Source organism: Anabrus simplex, chromosome 6 (genome assembly GCF_040414725.1).
Source record: "Anabrus simplex isolate iqAnaSimp1 chromosome 6, ASM4041472v1, whole genome shotgun sequence".
Taxonomy (NCBI): Eukaryota; Metazoa; Arthropoda; class Insecta; order Orthoptera; family Tettigoniidae; genus Anabrus; species Anabrus simplex.
Window position 1 is genome coordinate 155362212 of NC_090270.1, and position 20103 is coordinate 155382314.

At 40.7% G+C, this 20103-nt stretch overlaps 1 protein-coding gene across 1 annotated transcript in view; it reads left to right on the top strand.

Moving 5' to 3' along the window:
- The window catches only part of LRP1 (LDL receptor protein 1), a 744558-nt gene that overhangs the window by 19921 nt on the left and 704534 nt on the right, over nucleotides 1-20103 (top strand). Inside the window, exons 3-5 of the mRNA XM_068228249.1 lie at nucleotides 9165-9296; nucleotides 14728-14856; nucleotides 19462-19575. Of these exons, the coding sequence (XP_068084350.1) occupies nucleotides 9165-9296; nucleotides 14728-14856; nucleotides 19462-19575 (375 nt within the window). The remainder of the gene's footprint in view (nucleotides 1-9164; nucleotides 9297-14727; nucleotides 14857-19461; nucleotides 19576-20103) is intronic.

Consider the following 20103-nt stretch of genomic DNA (forward strand, 5'->3'; position numbering starts at 1 on the left):
CTTTTTCTTCCTCACTATGTCTGCTTATTGTCGTAGTCGCAACGAGTTATCTTTCATTCTCCTTGTATAAGTTTATTAGAAATGTGAACTGTAAGGGGGGAAAATAATCAGAATATGCTTAGGATATTATACTTAAAGCTAACACATTTTAATTTTTTTTAAATGTGATTAACTTGGAGTGTACACGAGAAGAAGCTTCTAAAACTTCCCGTACCTCTAAGCATACCGATCCTGCCATAGTCACGGCCTTCATCTGATAAAGTACTCCATAAACTCATCCCTAATGGCTTTCGCCTCATGAGAATTCAGACGTGGTTGTTTGCCAAGGACTCCATGCCATTTTTTGAAGTTATTATGACCTTCGTCCTTAGGGCATTTGGCAATCGACAATGTACAGTACAGTGATAAAAATGTTACAGAAAATAGAAAGAAAGAAAGAAAGAAAGAAAGAAAGAAAGAAAGAAAGAAAGAAGGAACAACTAGTTAGAAGACATACAAAATAACAGAAAGGACCTGAAGCAGAGCAAAAATGACAGCAAAACTCACTTGAATTAAAGACACTTGTTTCTTTAGATACTTACACCAGTTTTTGCCATGAATGTTTTATTTGCACTGTACATACGTAAGTCTCCAGTTGCCAGTAATAGCTATGTGTGGGTAAGGGAACCCGAAGGTGCACAAGCGTAGCGAACAATTCACTGCGAAAGGATAGCGTTCTACTGCACTCGAAGATGATGTGGTTCACATCTCCCGTGTTTCTTGCGCTACACGGACATTTTGCTGATTGGAGGACTCCAATCCCGTTGAGGTGAGCGGGGAATGAAGCATGGTTAAATCTCATCGGAATGATGGTAGTTACTTGGCCTGTTGTCCATCTGACGTTTTGATAATATGGTTGGTGTGGGGTAGCTGGCTGAATGCAGGCATAGTATCGTCCTTTATGTTGAGTAGTCCTGTTCCACAGAGGTGTCTATTTAACACACGTTTTCCTTTTGCTAGTTACATAAAAATCAGTACAGGGGAGGCGCAATGAAAGATGTAAGACAGTGCGTGCGCCTTGTTTGCCCAGACTGTCAACCAGATCATTGTATGGAAGTCCTGAGGGTCCTTTCACCCATAAAAATGACACACATTTTCCGCGCGATTTCATGACATACGATAATTCTAATATTTCATAGATGTAGGAGTGTGTTCGTATGTTTCTTCGAGGATGTCCCAATTTCCCAATAGCACTTTGAGAATCTGAAATAAGTATCTTACGAAAATTTCTTGATTGTGCGTAATACACTGCCTCCCGCATGGCGACAAGTTGAGCACTGTTGATGGACGCTTTAACGGGAATAGAAGAATGACCATATTTCTGTGTTTGAATTCAAAAATATGCAAAACAAACTGAATATGTAAACTCTGCACCGTCAGTATAAATGTGGATGTAGTCTGACCAGGTAGATTCAATAAAATCAATTACGTGTTTATATGGAGCAGGTTTTTCTGGTAGGTACCTCGGGACATATGTAGAAGCTGGACTCCTTGCCTTTATCAGCTTGGATCACTCCGCGCCATGCACACTTCCGGGATGATTCGTGTGATGCTAGGTTGAGAAACTCGAAACAAGTACATCAATGAAGTATAGCAGTCGCCAGTAGCCAAAAATCGAAGGTTAAGCAACTAACTTTTGGCGGTATTGCTTCACGAAAATTGGTATCGGACTTTGCAATCATCGGTCCAACCTTCTCTAACAAAAATTCAAATTCTTTCTGGCTCATCCTTGTACAATTTTTGAAATGCGCTTTGTCGTCAGCGAACAACTTCCCAAATAGTTCATGCTGTACTGTACTTGATTTGATCGAACAGATTATTCTCGCCTCCACAACTGGGGCCGTTTTCTCGTACGACCATGCTGAATAGCAATGTACGCTGCTGCCGCAGTAGTCTACAAAGACATCCTCCTCGGTCGAAGTCGGCTGAGGAACTGTTGCCTTGATGGAATGACGTTTGTACTTGGTGACACGTCTCCACAAGCGACGCTTGCTACACCCGGCAACACATATAGCATACCGCATCTTTTCTGCCCCGCCGACAACAAGCCCCATGCTACAAACAGCAACATTTGTTGCCACCCGCGTGCTACATGTGACCCTTTGTCGCAGGCAGTGGAATCGTACCTTTACAATAGACGTCAGGTACTCTGCCTGATAGCTCGCCCTCCAGGTAGGCAACCCAATATACATAGCTGCTGGGTAAGGTAATGGCCACAAACCGGTAGGCTGAGAATCTGACATTATTTTTAGCGCTTTCTTTTTCGCTTTGTGCATTTTCGGTTTGTTTCATTTCTCCATTGTGGTGGTACTTCAAGGGGAAAACAACACTGTTATTACTAGATTCCATTTCTTTCATTACTTGTGACCATGACTGAGAAAACAGAAGTAATCGCAACCCAGGGGTCCATATCCAACAGCTTAACTTGACCTAATAATTAGTTACTAATGAATGCACGGATTTGGTTACTTGTTCGATGGCTTACCGATTTATTTGACAACCTGTAGAACCCTTGTTTAAAGACTCCTAATACAGTAGTAGTCTGTATCTACTTTATAATATACCGGCTGATTTGGCCGTGCGGTTAGGGACGTGCAGCTGTGAGCTCGCATCCGGGACATAGTGGGTTCGAACCCCACTGTCTGCAGCCCTGAAGATGGTTTTCCGTGGTTTCCCATTTTCACACCAGACAAATGCTGGGGTTGTACCTTAATTAAGGCCACGGCCACTTCCTTCCCATTCCTAGGCCTTTCCTATTCCATCGTCGCCATAAGACCTATCTGTGTCGGTGCGACGTAAAGCAAATAACAAAAAAAAACACTTTGTAATATTGTGTCAGCTTTCACTGCGATCATGAAACTATCGTTGCCTTTTCCCTAACACATTTCTTTCAATTCTCTGTTAGGTATATGTCATGTCAGAACGCTAAAAACTGCACGTAATACAATTCTGTGAAGGATTGATAGGCCTATGCAAAAGCAAGTTTGCAGTTTGGCGTGATTGCTGATATCGTGACCGTAGCCACGGGACCACGTGTTTTATGTGGGATCCGAACCACAGCGAAGTGACTTTACATTTCAAAAATCCCACATACATTGACCAGGATAGGATGTCATTTCGCTATCCCGCCTGCACCCAATGGGATGATAATAGTGTACGTTATTCGCTTTGAAACAAACAGAAGCGGTTGCTATCATAATTATGCTTAGTAAAAATTGCATGTGGTGTCTTCGTTCTTGTGTCTTCTGCTCTAACCTATATAAGATAATATTCCTTTGCCGTAAGAAAATGGCTATCGATTGCAAGCAGTCGCTCACTTCTGGAACAATTATGAGAGAAAAGAGATTAATATTAAGCTATTCAAGCAGATTTCGATGCTGGTGCATCATATTATAGTTCAGCTGCTGCCACATCGATAAAACGTCATTCAGTAATATGAATCCTTTAAGTCTCTCTCCGAGTTGAGGCATTGACGTAATTGTTCTGTTTTAGGAGTATGTAAGAGGGCAGAACTAAGTATAAATTCCGAGTTTCAGAATTTTTTACTGCTGTTGTGCTTTTATGTAAGGTTTAGTGTTTTTGAGAATAGTTCAGTATTCGGGGGATACTGTGTGGCCTAATTTTCGTACAAGAGACGTATTACGGAGAGCAATGAGATAAGTAGACAGAACATCTCTTTGCTACATCGTCGTGTGACATTTCTCCGAGGACTGTGTTGAAGAGAAGGTACCTTTTCGACGTGCGTAGTGTGGGATAGAGGACTTAATTATATTCAAAACCACAAGTTTTCTTTGTACACATTCTAAATAAATCGTTCCGTCAACTGCTATCAGAATTTACAACACAATTTTATAATTCCACTAGTAAATATATAGTTATACTAGTTGATGTACCCGTGCTTCGCTACGGAATTCTCAGAAAGACTGTCTTTATAGTTTTTCCAACGGAAGTCAACATAGATAATTACAATGATGCCAGTAGGAATGTAGTGATTAAAAGTAATGTTATTATCGTATAAAATACTCGATGAAATGCAAAACCGCTCATTTTCTCACTTTTAGCGAACAATACTACGGTGCCGATCTAACAGTCCAAAGTTCCAGTTCTGGAATGACCAGGCCGTAGACAGCCACGAACACTCCTCTGCCATTATTCCGTTAAATGTACACACTGCTCATTCCAGTCAGCGCCTCGGAGTAGGGATTGAATAGCTGGAATGCTATGATGAACCAGTGTGTTAGGTACTAGTAGTATCAGAAAATATATGAACCAGATGAATGACATGCTGAAGAAGAGAGAGATGTAACTCCCCAGCTACTTCATGCCAATATTCAGGCAGGTTCTTATACTCGGTACGGAGATGAGTGGCAACAGAAGACACAAAGCACATCACAACACCAGTGGTCAATGTAATTGTTGATCAATTTTATGAGCTTTCTCTATTGTAAGCCTTCACATTTAGTTTTCTTTCGACTCTGTAATATTAGGACATCTTATAAAATTATTTATATTGTAGACTATAGTTCCTTATTCCCCGACTTTGCATCATCATCATCATCATCTGTTTACCCTCCAGGTTCGGCTCTTCCCTCGGACTGAGCGAGGGATCCCACCTCTACCGCCTCAAGGGCAGTGTCCTGGAGCTTCAGACTCTTGGTCGGGGGATACAACTGGGGAGTATGACCAGTACCTCGCCCAGGCGGCCTCACCTGCTATAGTGAACATGGGCCTAGTAGGGGGATGGGAAGATTGGAAGGGATAGGCAAGGATGAGGGAAGGAAGCGGCCGTGGCCTTAAGATAGGTACCATCCCGGCATTTGCCTGGAGGTGAAGTGGGAAACCACGGAAAACCACTTCGAGGATGGCTGAGGTGGGAATCGAACCCGCCTCTACTCAGTTGACCTCCCGAGGCTGAGTGGACCCCGTTCCAGCCCTCGTACCACTTTTCAAATTTCGTGGCAGAGCCGGGAATCGAACCCGGACCTCCGGGGGTGGCAGCTAATCACGCTAACCACTACACCACAGAGGCGGCCCCCGACTTTACATACCGATTTTTATTCAATTCTTTTCAGCCGTTTCCTCGTGATGCGTGTACACACACACACACACACACACACACACACACACACACACACACATATACATACATACATACATACATACATACATACATACATACATACATACATATATACAGGCAGGCAGACAGACAGACTTTGCGGAAAATTTAAAAAGTTCACTTCCTTGTTACTGTGGACACGACCGATACAGAAATGCCATTTTTTTTTCAGTTCTGAGCAATGTACAGACAAAACTCTTATTTTATAATATAAATATATACATGCGTTTGGCCCTCTAAAGAGCACTTAGAACCATTATTTAGCATTGGTATTGTTGATCTTCTTGTTCTTCTTATCTTCCCAAAACTTCCTCATCCTTTCACTATGGGCCTGTTCTCTTTTTTGTGTCCACGCGCTTTTTATTTTCAAATTTCTTGCCGTCGTTTTCTTGGGCGCAAACTCGTGGGTGTTGATCTTTTGTCTATACGAAGTCCTTGTAGTTTCCAGTGTGTCAATGTCGACTTCTGGGAGATTTTTTTGGGTGTCTACTAGCCAGCGCACTTTGGTTTGTTGTGTTCCATTGATAACGAAAAAGATGTTATTGGTCAATCGTGAATCATCGATTCGTTCTAAATGTCCGTCGAATTTCATACGTCTTTTACGTGCAAGTGAAGTGAATCGCTCAGTCAATGAATAGAGTTCCTCCGTGCTTTTTCGCATCCAAATGCCATCTTCAAACTTGGGTCCGAATATTTTCTTGAGTATCTGTCGTTCCATTTTCTCTATGTCTCTATTTTTGATGTTTAATGATGTTTCAATTGCGTAGAGTGCTTCTGGGAGAACAACAGTGTTGTAGTGTCGGAGTTTGTCCTTGGTGGAAAGTGATTTCTTGTTGTAAATGTTCCAGGTGATTGTATAGGCTTTATGTAATTTTTCAGCGCGGTTTTTGTTGGCTTCTATTTCGTTGCCAGTGCTCCCGATAACTTTACCTAAATACTTAAACGGTTTTACCTGTGTGACGCTGCTATAGTGGGTCACTAGTGGCACTAGGTTTAAGTTCTTGGGAGTCCATGTACTGTGTTTTTTAGTAAAGGATGTGGAGGCCGGTTTTGACAGCAGTCTCATGAAGCTTCTCGATGGCATGTCTGGCTTCCTCAGGAGTTCGGGAAATTATTGCTAGGTCGTCAGCGAAAGTGAGGCATTTTATGTTGATCTGTTTAGCTTTTGCTTCCTTATGTATTCCAGGCACTTCTTTCTCCCAAGTTTTGTACTAGGTTGAACAGGAGTGGGGACAGCCCATCACCTTGTCTAACACCTGTTCTAATTTCAAAAGTTTTAGAGATTTAACCCATGAATTTCACTTTAGAGGTTGTGTCTGTCATTGTTTGTTGAATTAACATGGTTGTTTTGTTGTCAACGCCATATTCGCGGAGTACATTAAGCAGGGTGTCACGGTCAACAGAGTCGGATGCTTTTTTTAAATCTACGAAAATGATTACTGTACGGTTTGACTGGCGATGTTGGAGAATAATCTTCAGGTTGCAGATCTGTTCCACGCACGATCAATGCGGTCGGAAGCTTGCCTGGTATTCACCGATCTTGTGTTTTGTATCGTGTTCCAATCTGGTAAGGAGGACACGTGAAAGCACTTTGTATGCAATTAGCAGAAGTGAGATGCCTCTGTAATTATTTGGATCCATCTTGTCGCCCTTTTTGTGCAGTGGGTGGATCAAGGCAGTTTTCCATTCTGCAGATATAACTCCGCTCTCCCATATATTTGCATTGATGGCTTGTAGTCGGTCAGTTAGGAGTTCACCCCCAATCTTGAGCATCTAGGCTAATACGCCATCTTCTCCTGGTGCTTTATTGTTTATGAGATTTAATATGATACTTCGTACCTCATCATGTGTAGGTGGAACTGAATCTGGGTTTGGAACAGGTATGAGGAATTGCAGTTTTTCCGTAGGTGGTTCACATCTGTGTAACTTCTCAAAGTGCTGCTTCAGGATGTAACAGTTGGCCTTTGTGATTGTCTCCAGTGTCCCATCAGGGCGTCGAAAACAAAGAGTGGGCGGCTTGTAGTTGCTCAGTTCTTCCCTAAAGGTTCTGTATTCCGTGTGTTGTTTCTTTTGAAGTCGTCATCAATTTATTCTAATTTTTTGAGATGGTATATGCGTTTAATTTGTCTTGAGTATTTTGGACGTTCGCTTCTGGGTTTCTGAAAATATCTTCCAATTCTCCTGGTGGCTGTGCCAATTCTTCCAGGCTCGAATACGTCATTCCAGAGCTTTGTCACTGTCAGAGGTGTTTCCGTTTCCGTGGGTGTTGGCCGAGTTTTCTTGACGATTCTTGGATGGTCTCAAGAAGCGTGTCCCATGTTTGTACATTTGTTTGTAATGATTGCGTAAACCAATGTGCATGTTCTTTCAGACATTCTCTTATTTGATATATATATACACTGACTGACAGAGCAAATGCAACACCAAGAAGGAGTGGTCAGAACTTTATGCCAATTGCAGGGTAGACTGACGTCACTGAGTTATGCTCATGATGTGAAATGCGCCGCTGTGCTGCGCACGTAGCGAACGATAAATGGGACACGGCGTTGGCGAATGGCCCACTTCGTACCGTGATTTCTCAGCCGACAGTCATTGTAGAACGTGTTGTCGTGTGCCACAGGACACGTGTATAGCTAAGAATGCCAGGCCGCCGTCAACGGAGGCATTTCCAGCAGACAGACGACTTTACGAAGGGTATGGTGATCGGGCTGAGAAGGGCAGGTTGGTCGCTTCGTCAAATCGCAGCCGATACCCATAGGGATGTGTCCACGGTGCAGCGCCTGTGGCGAAGATGGTTGGCGCAGGGACATGTGGCACGTGCGAGGGGTCCAGGCGCAGCCCGAGTGACGTCAGCACGCGAGGATCGGCGCATCCGCCGCCAAGCGGTGGCAGCCCCGCACGCCACGTCAACCGCCATTCTTCAGCATGTGCAAGACACCCTGGCTGTTCCAATATCGACCAGAACAATTTCCCGTCGATTGGTTGAAGGAGGCCTGCACTCCCGGCGTCCGCTCAGAAGACTACCATTGACTCCACAGCATAGACGTGCACGCCTGGCATGGTGCTGGGCTAGAGCGACTTGGATGAGGGAATGGCGGAACGTCGTGTTCTCCGTTGAGTCACGCTTCTGTTCTGTCAGTGATAGTCACCGCAGACGAGTGTGGCGTCGGCGTGGAGAAAGGTCAAATCCGGCAGTAACTGTGGAGCGCCCTACCGCTAGACAACGCGGCATCATGGTTTGGGGCGCTATTGCGTATGATTCCACGTCACCTCTAGTGCGTATTCAAGGCACGTTAAATGCCCACCGCTACGTGCAGCATGTGCTGCGGCCGGTGGCACTCCCGTACCTTCAGGGGCTGCCCAATGCTCTGTTTCAGCAGGATAATGCCCGCCCACACACTGCTCGCATCTCCCAACAGGCTCTACGAGGTGTACAGATGCTTCCGTGGCCAGCGTACTCTCCGGATCTCTCACCAATCGAACACGTGTGGGATCTCATTGGACGCCGTTTGCAAACTCTGCCCCAGCCTCGTACGGACGACCAACTGTGGCAAATGGTTGACAGAGAATGGAAAACCATCCCTCAGGACACCATCCGCACTCTTATTGACTCTGTACCTCGACGTGTTTCTGCGTGCATCGCCGCTCGCGGTGGTCCTACATCCTACTGAGTCGATGCCGTGCGCATTGTGTAACCTGCATATCGGTTTGAAATAAACATCATTTATTCGTCCGTGCCGTCTCTGTTTTTTCCCCAACTTTCATCCCTTTCGAACCACTCCTTCTTGGTGTTGCATTTGCTCTGTCAGTCAGTGTATTTAGATATAGCATATCAGATAATCACGAGGGATAAATTCCTCGAAGTTGTTCCTCAAGCACCATTGGTCGGAATTAGCAGGGAATTTACATCTTAGAATCTGAAATATAGTTGAGTGATTTTTCTCCCCATCGTCACGTGAGACTGATTTAAATTGTAGTAGGCCTAATTGCTACTTGTGTGTTGCAGCCCCGTCCGCGTGCAAGGCGGATCAGTACCGCTGTCTGCACTCACAACGATGCATTCCTCTGGACTGGTTATGTGACGGCGAGGACGATTGTGGGGAACTCGACGACTCTTCTGACGAGGACCCGCGTCGCTGTAAGTATTCACTGTATTGTGAACTGTTTGCAGAGGTGGCTACTCGCCAACATCCTGGGAAGGCTGCAAGTGTGATTTATGGATAATGATATTTAAACTAAATACTTCGTCCGAGGTTTCCTAATAGAATATGTTGCTAACAGAAGGTGTGTCGACGTCCTCAGTAGTGCAGTATTGTAAGTGTGTATGTGCAGTCCCTCCCTGCTCCATTTGGAATGGCCTCTGCTGACAGTTTCTCTTCCAGGTACGGTACTAAAATTCTGAAGCAATCTGTTAAGTACATTGCAATTACTAAACTCTACTAGGTTTCAAAAGCTACGTTAGATATCGTGAAACAGTCTCTAAATTTTTGCCTACATAATAATAATAATAATAATAATAATAATAATAATAATAATAATAATAATAATAATAATAATAATAATAATAATAATAATAATAAAGTTCCTAAGAAAGATAGTAGGACCGAGGATCCTGTCAGATGGAAGGCGATGGTACAAACCAAACTGTGAACCCTACCAACACCAAGAAATCCTCTCAGATGCCATCAGAAGAAGACGGCTGGCTATTTACGGACACCTGTATAGAATGGACTCCCACAGGCTGTCCGATAAGATCTTAAGTTTAAAGTAGCCAGCAAGGGTAAAGCCACTGGATCCCAGTAGGTCCACCAGGTAGAGAAGGAGCTCGCAGAACTTAATATAATGATTACGGTAACAGAAGCAACCACCGTTCTACTATCAAAACATCCCTTACAGAAGCAAACCATAATGAGACCAGGAAATGGTCCGAGGAACGCAACATAGAGTTCAGCAAGAAAAATGAGTGGTTACTGGGTCAGCAAAAGAGCTCAAGGTACCAAGAAGAAAGCAGCAGCCTAGCCCACCAGAAGCGGCTAACATCGACAACAACCCAGCTAAGGCAAGTACCGTGGTCCTCAGGCGGCCCAAACAAACCAAGGAAAGAAAAGTTATTGGCTTAAAGTCCCACCAATTTTTAGGTGTTGGAAGACTCTGAGAAGTCATAATATTGTCCCGGAGGAGGTCTACCGACACGAGGCACCTTTAAATACCACCGGACTGAGCCAGGATCGAGCCCGCCATCTTGTGCTCACGAGGCCAGCGATCTGTCGCCTGAGCTACTCAACTCGATTGTCCATAATGTATATGAGGGCTGATCAACAGAGAGTGAGACTGATTTATTTGATAGATATTTATTACTCAGTTGGAAGGGTAACATACCATTAAAAAAGTACTAACGCGTTAAAGTTTGTTCCGTGACGTAGAATGGGAAAGGGTTAGGACTAGGATTGGGAAGGTAGTGGCTGTGGTCTTAATTAAGGTACAGCCGGATGTAAAAATGGCAGACCACTGAAAACAATCTTCAGGGCTGACAAGGTGGGATTCGAACCCATGACATCCTGAATGCAAGCTCACATCTACATGACCTGAAACATGCGGCCGGCTCACTCGGTTCCTTGAAGTATCTCCCCCCAATTTGAATGCATTTCTTACGGTGTTTTAGTCTTCTGAACTCATGGTTTAAGTCTTTTATTTTGAGTTCCTGAAGAATTGCCCTACATTTCTTTAACACCGTTTGTGACTCCTCAAATTGATTGCGCTGTTGCTTTAGCTCGATACGAAGGAATAGAAAAGGTCACATGGGGCTAGTTCAAAGCTGTAAGGCAGATGAATTAGCCTACACATGTTGTATTGCATTTAGTCAAATAATAATAGAACACGACTTAATTTCGCTCAAGAAGTCATCAGTAGTCTTGATGGAATTATGTTAATTTCTATGCAATATTCCTCCTCATTGTCGCCATCCCTGATGCGTAGTACTATCTCTACTGCATTATAGTGCACTTATTCTATTATATAAGCTGTACAGTTAGAAAATGTAATTACTGCTGTAGCTAATTTGTTATCAGTAGAAATGGGCACAATATGGAGAATATTTTGCCAACATACGAAAATATGAATAAATCCATCTTGGGGTCTGGGTGTTTGTATTGCTCTTAATACATATCTTCATTTACATTCAGTACAACACATCACCCTACAAACCACTTCAGAAACACACATTGGTGAATCCATTCCTCCACATAAGGTTGGCATCATGTCTTAAAATTGGGCTAAATACATACAAATTGCTATTGCTAAATAATTGGGAAAAGGCCAGGAAGAAGAAGCACATATGGAGAAAAATTCAATATATGAAATACATATCATGTTAGCGATAAATTCTTTGTCCCTAAACCTTTAAGAGCAAGTTGGAAGGAATTGTGGACGATCTCTGCTACACCAGTACAGCAAATTCTGCAATGCATTACAACTAAGCCAATCTGTTCACCACATTATCCAAGATTGTCCACTAACATCATTCTCAGGGAATCCAGCCGGGTTCTTTCTGGCCACAATAAACTCCATTAATTATATAAAAGTGAAGAGCCTCCGTAGCTCAGGTGGCAGCGCGCTGGCCCCTCACCACTAGGTTCCGTGGTTCAAATCCCAGTCACTCCATGTGAGATTTGTGCTGGACAAAGCAGAGGCGGGACTGGTTTTCCTCAGAGCCCTCCGGTTTTCCCTGTCTTCTTTCATTCCAGCAACAGTCTCCAATATCATTTCATTTCATTGGCAGCCTTGCCATTCCTGACCCAGTCGAATGACTGGAAACAGGCTGTGGATTTTCATTTTCAGTTATATAAAAGATGTAAATCTCTCATTGTGACCCTTTTTATGTTCAGTATTGTAAATAGTTACATTGTGAAGTTATGTTTCCTTTTTTTTTTTTTTTTTTTTCGCTAGTTGCTTTACGTCGCACCGACACAGGTAGGTCTTATGGCAACGATGGGACAGGGAAGGGCTAGGAATGGGAAGGAAGCGGCCGTGGCCTTAATTAAGGTACAGCCCCAGCATTTGCCTGGTGTGAAAATGGGAAACCACAGAAAACCATTTTCAGGGCTGCCGACAGTGGGGTTCGAACCTACTATCTCCCGAATACTGGATACTGGCCGCACTTAAGCGACTGCAGCTATCGAGCTCTGTATGTTTCCTTCTTAGTATACTGTATCTACGGTATACTGTACAGTATGTTGTGATATGATTTTTCATTTTCAATAAATAAATAAATAAATTACAGCAAGTTTACATTGTTATTTTTAAATACAAGTCTGTATAGATTAAGTTCTGGCCATATTTAATGATAGGATATTAAATGAAATTTAATTACTGGTTACTTTAATTGGATTAACAATACTTGCAATATGCTGTAAGCACTTTTCAATATTCCTTTTTGGCAAAAAGTTGCATCTGCCATTGGTTAGAGTTGTTTTGTTTGATGAAGTAGATGGCACAGGTGCTGTGGGTTGCATGGAGAAGATAAAACTGGAGAGTCAGGTGGTGTTGCTAGACTGCTGTTGGAAAAAGAGACTGAGGATTTTCAGACATGTTTCCTAGAAGATTGTCTTGATACAATGTCTGGAAACCCTGTTTCATTGCTAATGGAAATATTAATGGAGGGAGAAAAAAGCATGCAAAATATGAATCAAAGAATAAAGCAACAAAATTGTACATCTTACATAATATAAAAATTGTCATAAAATATGAAAATGTTACTAAAATATTGTGACAATTTTTTGGTGTAAAATTAATTCTACACGCTGCAAACAATAAAAGTCCTCATTTCCATAGCACTAGCAGCGATGGTTTAGAATGTGAAATTTTATCAATCAAATCAATCAATACTGATCTGCATTTAGGGCAGTCGCCCAGGTGGCAGATTCCCTATCTGTTGCTTTCGTAGCCTTTTCCGAAATGATTTCAAAGAAATTGGAAATTTATTGAACATCTCCCTTGGTAAGTTATTCCAATCCCTAACTCCCCTTCCTATAAATGCAAAATATGAATCAAAGAATAAAGCAACAAAACTGTACATCTTACATAATATAAAAATTGTCATAAAATATGAAAATGTTACTAAAATATTGTGACAATTTTTTGGTGTAAAATTAATTCTACACGCTGCAAACATGTTATGCTTGTCTCTATTTATCAGTAACTGCTTTTTTGTGTTTGGCTACAGTTACTGATTATTTCAGTCATACATTTGTCATGTAAATCAGAAAGTATGGTAAAGAGCATATACTCCTGTCTTGTTAAAATGACATTCCCATCTTAATTGTTACAATTCTTGTTTTTTAATTTTCCACCTAATTCAATACATGAAAACGTTTGTCTCTAGAAGGATATTTTGTTACAATATAACACTAACAGGAACATGTTTCGCTCATATCGAGCATCTTCAGCCTCATTTGAACAAAATCTCAAAGGTTAAGTCTTTTATGTTCCGAGCTGTCAGCGGAGAGATGGCGTGGAATGACATTAGTAGACGAATAAGTGTTAATGTCGTTTATAAAAGTAGGAAAGATCACAATATGAAGATAAAGTTGGAATTCAAGAGGACAAACTGGGGCAAATATTCATTTATAGGAAGGGGAGTTAGGGATTGGAATAACTTACCAAGGGAGATGTTCAATAAATTTCCAATTTCTTTGAAATCATTTCGGAAAAGGCTAAGAAAGCAACAGATAGGGAATCTGCCACCTGGGCGACTGCCCTAAATGCAGATCAGTATTGATTGATTTTATATTGAACCTTCTTATAGGTAATTCATTTGTTCGTTAAAATTATTTTACACCATTAAAAAATCACCACTTAGTTAACACATAAATAAAAAGAATTGACAAGTTAAAATGTAGCAGTGATGGACTAGATGTTGATCACAATTTACTTATGTCCAAGTCATAGCAATGTTCTAAACATATGTACGATTTGGCTAAAAATCTCGTTAATTTCCAGGTTTTACTGATGCTATTTAGTGCAAAGTTATTTTTTTCTAAGTTTAAATGTACTGTTTGTTCAATGAGATAGCGGCCCCAGTCTCGAAAGCTAAGTATAACGGCCGAGATGATTCGTCGTGCTGACCACACCACACCTCGCAATCTTCAGGCCTTCGGGCTGAGCAGCGGTTGCCTGGTAGGCCAGGCTGGCTGTAGTGCCAGGGGGTTGGTTGGTTGGTTGGTTGGTTGGTTGGTTGGTTGGTTGGTTGGTTGGTTGGTTGGTTTGTTCAAATGAGGCTGAAGATGCTCGATATAATGAGTGAAACATGTCCCTGTTAGTGTTATATTGTGATAAAATGCCCTTCTAGTGACAATAAACATTTTATATATATTGAATTAGGTGGAAAATAAGAACAAGAATTGTAACAATTAGTATTAAGTTGAATACAGGTAAAAAACATGAAAATCTTATTCTCGTACATTTCAAAAATGGAAATGTACCTGTTAATATTTTAAATTATTGTCAATCTTGTAAGATTGTGTAGGAGTTTCTGTAAAACAATGTTAATTCATTGTTAAACATATTTCCAGGTCATAGAAATCTCACCTGTCCATGGAATCAATTTCAGTGTAGCAACTCAACAGAATGCAGAAATACATCAAGTTTATGTGATGGAAACAATGACTGTCCAGAAGGCACAGATGAGGGAGATTTCTGTAGTAAGTACTCCACTGTGTTGTTCCAATATACATTATTTGCTAATCTGAGGCATTTGATTTCTAAGAACTAAGACCGGACCTCTTTTATCCAAAAATAATGTATATAGTTGCTTTTTAAAAGAAAAGGTCGTGGGGGGGGGGGGGAGGGTGCATGGTGTTGAGTAAGTCATTGGTTTGCAATTTTCTTAGAAACAATTGAACCTATAGTTATAATGTTTGTTGTCCTCGCATTACACTTTTCTTAGAAACAATTGAGCTTATAGTCATGTTCGTTGTTGGTATCCACAAGGTTTGTATCCACATGGGAGGTGCATTATACAGGGTGCATCTAAACATTTGTAACAAACATCAGAGGGTGATTCGTAGAATCAAAACAGCAGAATATATCCTACAATCGTTGGTATTGAGGCACAGGTGTTGCACATGGCTACCACCTCACTGACTTTTTCCTGTCCGTTGTCCAGTTTATTTACCGATGCATTTGGAAGAGATGGCATCATAAACTTGTATTCCCTAGAGGGAAACTATAATATAATTTCATCGATTGCAAATGTTAAAAACATTTAAGCTCTTTAGGCTTTGTCACTTCTGAAATTTTTTATATAAAGGCCAATGGCAGGCATTTACACAAGTGGAGGCACATGCTTTCCCTAGTGCACCGTCACTGCATAATCCTACATAAGAGGTTGGTAGTGGTGTCTCAACGGTGCACTAGCCGCCAGCGTCTTGGAAAGGTGTACCAGTCAACTGATGAGCCCACTGCTACACTGGGGCGAAACGCTGGTAATTTCACAATTGTAAAAGACTAAAGAGCTTAAATGTTTTTTTTTGACACACTTATAGTTTACCCAAAATAGCTGTAATCAATTCGTAATGCAAAAAGCCCCTATTCTTCAATTAAATAGTACAACATTCTTTGGAAACAGTTGTGTATCAGTCAGTCAGTCAGTCAGTCAGTCAGTCAGTTCTTTGGTCCTATTTCAGTGGTATACTGAACATTTCTTCTAATTTTTTGTTGATAAGTATTTCTTATCTGTAATTACCTTCTTAATAGGATCTCCTCAGTATCTGAAGCCTTTCGTTCCTTTCCAACATTACATTTTTTTTAAAACCCAGACTTAAAAGCAGATTGTTTTAACATGGTTCTTCAGTATCAGCACTCGTTTGTGTCGATTTGCTATTGGCTTTACGTCGCACTGACACAGATATGTCTTATGGCGACGATGGGACAGGAAAGGACTAGGACTGGGAAGGAAGCGGCCGTGGCCTTAATTAAGGTACAGCCCCAGCATTTGCCTGGTGTGAAAATGGGAAACCACGGAAAACCATCTTCAGGGCTGCCGACAGTGGGCTTCGAACCTACTATCTCCCGAATACTGGATACTGGCCACACTTAAGCGACTGCAGCTATCAAGCTCAGTTGTGTTGATTTAACTAAGGCTATAAGTCTCCCCTGATATAACTATATTATACTAGGATCATCCAAAAGGATTTCTCTAAAGTAGGTATTTGTTGTATTTTGTACTTGTTTTTTAGGCTTCATACAAACAGGGCATATAAGTAAATAGTGATCGGATTCAATTTCTGGGCCTCTAAAGACTCCTGTATCTAGAACCATTTCAGTGAGTTTTCTGTTGTAAATAGTATAGTTAATTTTGGATCTCTGACCACATACTTCCTAAGTAAACTTATGACTATCCTTGTGCTGAAACATGGTATTAATTATTTTGTAGCGATTATGGTGGACAAAATTTATTTATCTAGTGCCATTTCTATTACGTGTTTCCTTGCCAAGTATTCCAATACATTTTTGCATTACCACCTCTAGCAATGAAATCTCCCATCAGCGTGATCATATCAAACTTGTTTATGTTGTTTATAAAATGTTGAAGTTTGTTGTAAAGTATATCATTTTCTTTATCATACCCCTCTCTTGTCACATAGATTCAATCAATTGCAAGACAACCTCGAGAAAATTTAAGTGATAACTGTATAATTCTTTCATTCCAGAAAATATCATTATTTGTTAAGAATCTTAAACGTTTATGAACCATGAGCATAACTCCTACTTTTGCTTGTATATTTGATCCAACTCCACTGTAAAACTGTAAGTAATTTACAAGTTATTTACAGTTTTCTTTGATCCTTGGAGTTTCTGTTTTGTTTCTGAAATGGCTGCAGTTAATATTATTTTTCTTTGCCAGAATATCATCTAATTGGTTGTCTTTATAGTCAATGCCTCGAAAATTCATAGTTGCAAAATTAAGTACATTTATCTTTTTCCATTCATTACCCTTTTTCATGCATGTGTCTTCATCTTTACGATCAATATTGAGAGGACTTGAAAGCAGCATGTTGTGATTTCAGCCAGTCGCTGGCTAGGAGGAAGCAAGTCTAATGATGTGAGTGCCACCTTAATGTCTCTAGACATCCCTAACTTGGAGAGCTGCCCTGACATGGAGAGCAGACACTGCATGATAGATTCCAGTATCATTTCCTCCACTGCAGGGACCACCACTCCACCTAAGGAAACTTATCTGCCTGAAGCCGTTGGTTCCCTTAAAGGGTCTGGTTATTTACCACCACCCGACACTCAGTGCTAAGCAGTTTAACAGCTGGGTGCCCAACCAGCAAACTCTCCTCCTTTCACATTCTTGAAGTGGGACCTGATAACAGTGGAGTTCAATGCAAGTTTTTTCTGTAAATTTTAATTATGCGGGGAAGCAAAACTTCTCATACCTCTCTAAATGCCACTATTGTCTTATAGTATTAAACAGGTGTTTTAATGAAGAATGCCGGAATTGACAGATACAATCTATTTTTATCAGAGGTGATAGTGATGATTTCTGTTTTTGGGATAAAATAATGGAAATATCAGCTCCTCTTTATATTAATTATTGGAGAAAGGGCTAGAAGAATAAGGGTTATCAGTTTAAAAAAAGGGCAAGGGGCATGAAAGGCTAGAAAATGACTCCCTCCCAACATCTTGCAGCTTAAGTTCCCGGAATGGTACCGTAATTTCAGTAGGAAGTGTCCACGAAATTCTTCACAAACATCTGAACATGCATCAAGTTTCTCGGAAGTTGATTCCAAAAATGTTGTTGTCTGAATACAAAGAAATAAGAATGATTCTTGCTGGGGATCGGATCACTATGTCTGATGAAGATGATTATTTCTTGAATAAAATTATTGCTGGCAATGAAACTTGGTGTTATTTGTACAATCCGGTGCCTAAACAACAGTCACGCGAGTGGAAATCAAAATCATCTCCTCGGAAACAAAGCTTTCTTAGGGATACTTGGAAAGGCAAAGTTATGTTGGAAGTTTTCTTTGACTCTCAGGGTCTTGTCCATCCATTATGAGTTTATTCCAAATGGTCTTACTGTAACGAAAGAACTGTATGTAGATATCCTTCATCGCCTCAGGCACGCAGTGAGAAGGAAACTTCCTGAAAAATGGGAGCAAAACAACTGGTTCATTTTGCAAGAAAATGCACCTGCACATCGAGCAGTTATTGTAAAAGATTTCCTTACCAGACACAGCATAACTGTTTAGAGCACCTACCATACCTCCCTGATCTCTCATCACCTGATTACTTTCTGTTTCCACGCCTGAAAAAACATGTGAAGGGACGGAAAATCATGGATGCTGGTGAAGTTACTGTCAATGCGACAAGAGCATTAAAACTGGTTTTACAAAATGGCTTCCAGGGCTGCTTGCAGGAACTTTTACCTACATTGGCAAAAGTGTGTTATTGCAGAAGGGAACTATTTCGAAAGGGATGCTGTGCAATAGTGTTCGTATGTATATTGTTCTGTGTTATCAATAAATTCTGGAAAATTTTTGAACCGAGTATGTATGACTAGTCATGTCTACAGTTGTGGAGAAGTGGGAAATCTTTTTAGATGTAGGAGATATTCAGCTATTTTTAAACTTCATTTAAATCTTTTCTATTGTAAGCTATTGAGGATGGCCTGTTAAGGACCGTGCAAATGGAATGAATTTTGATGTCATTAGTATGTGGAAGTCATGGTGCCAAGGTGGCTGGCTACATGGCTAGATGGTTAGTGTGCTGGCCTTTCATCACAGGGGTCCCAGGTTCGATTCCCAGCAGCATCGGGAATTTTAACCATAATTGGTTTATTCCGCTGGCACGGGGGCTGTGTGTATATATTGTCTTCATCATCATTTCATCCTCATCACGACTCGAAGGTCACCTACAGGCGTCAAATCAGAAGACCTGCATCTGGCAAGCTAAAATTGTCCTCGGATGCTCCCGGCACTAAAAGCCATACACTCTTTCATTTCATGGTGCTAATGTAAGCATTATGTAAGGGAGCTTAAAAAAAAAAAAAAAAAAAAAAAAAAAAAAGAGGGAAGGAAATACATCAAATGCATATAATTTAAATAAACTTCTCACTGTTAACATGCATATCATTGATAGTGCAATGTTTAACTGCTAGGGGAAAAAAACAACTTCCAAATAATGACCTAAGGTAGAGCTGTTTGTATACATTATTTATATAAACACGAAAGCCCATATCATGTCTTTATTAAAAGTGTAGGGAGAATGTTCTCTCAATCCTGTGATTTTGGTATTTACAGAAAACACCACTGCTTGTGACAACATCAATTGTGAACATCAGTGTCGACTCAGCCAAGAGGGACCTGTGTGTTACTGCAAACCTGGGTACCGACCAAACGGTACTGTGTGCATTGGTGAGTTTTTTGTCTATGATGGTTGTGAAGTCCTGATTGTTTACAAGTTCTGTGTGAATCATAAAGCTAATAATTATATACCTCGACAAAAGTTTAAAATATAATTATATGATATGATATATGATATGATATGATATGATATGATATGATATGATATGATATGATATGATATGATATGATATGATATGATCCTGAATGTTAGTCTTTTAAATATTATTGTTAACAATATGCAAGGCCAGTTAAACTTTTAAAGTTTCTTTCGAAAAGTTCGAAACTGAATTTCCCCAAAGTAGACTTCTCGTGTCACGAAATGAATTATTTTGCATCCGTTATAATTGTACATGGATTCAAATAATTGTTGATTGCAGCACTAGATATTAGTGGTGCGATATTTTGTTTCACAAATATCAATATGTGAATGTGAGACATTTTAAAACATTATGAATTAGCACAAAGGAGTAATTTTATAATTGAAGAAGTGGATTCCAAAATGCACTAAGTCAAAAAATATTATTTTTCAGGAGAAGT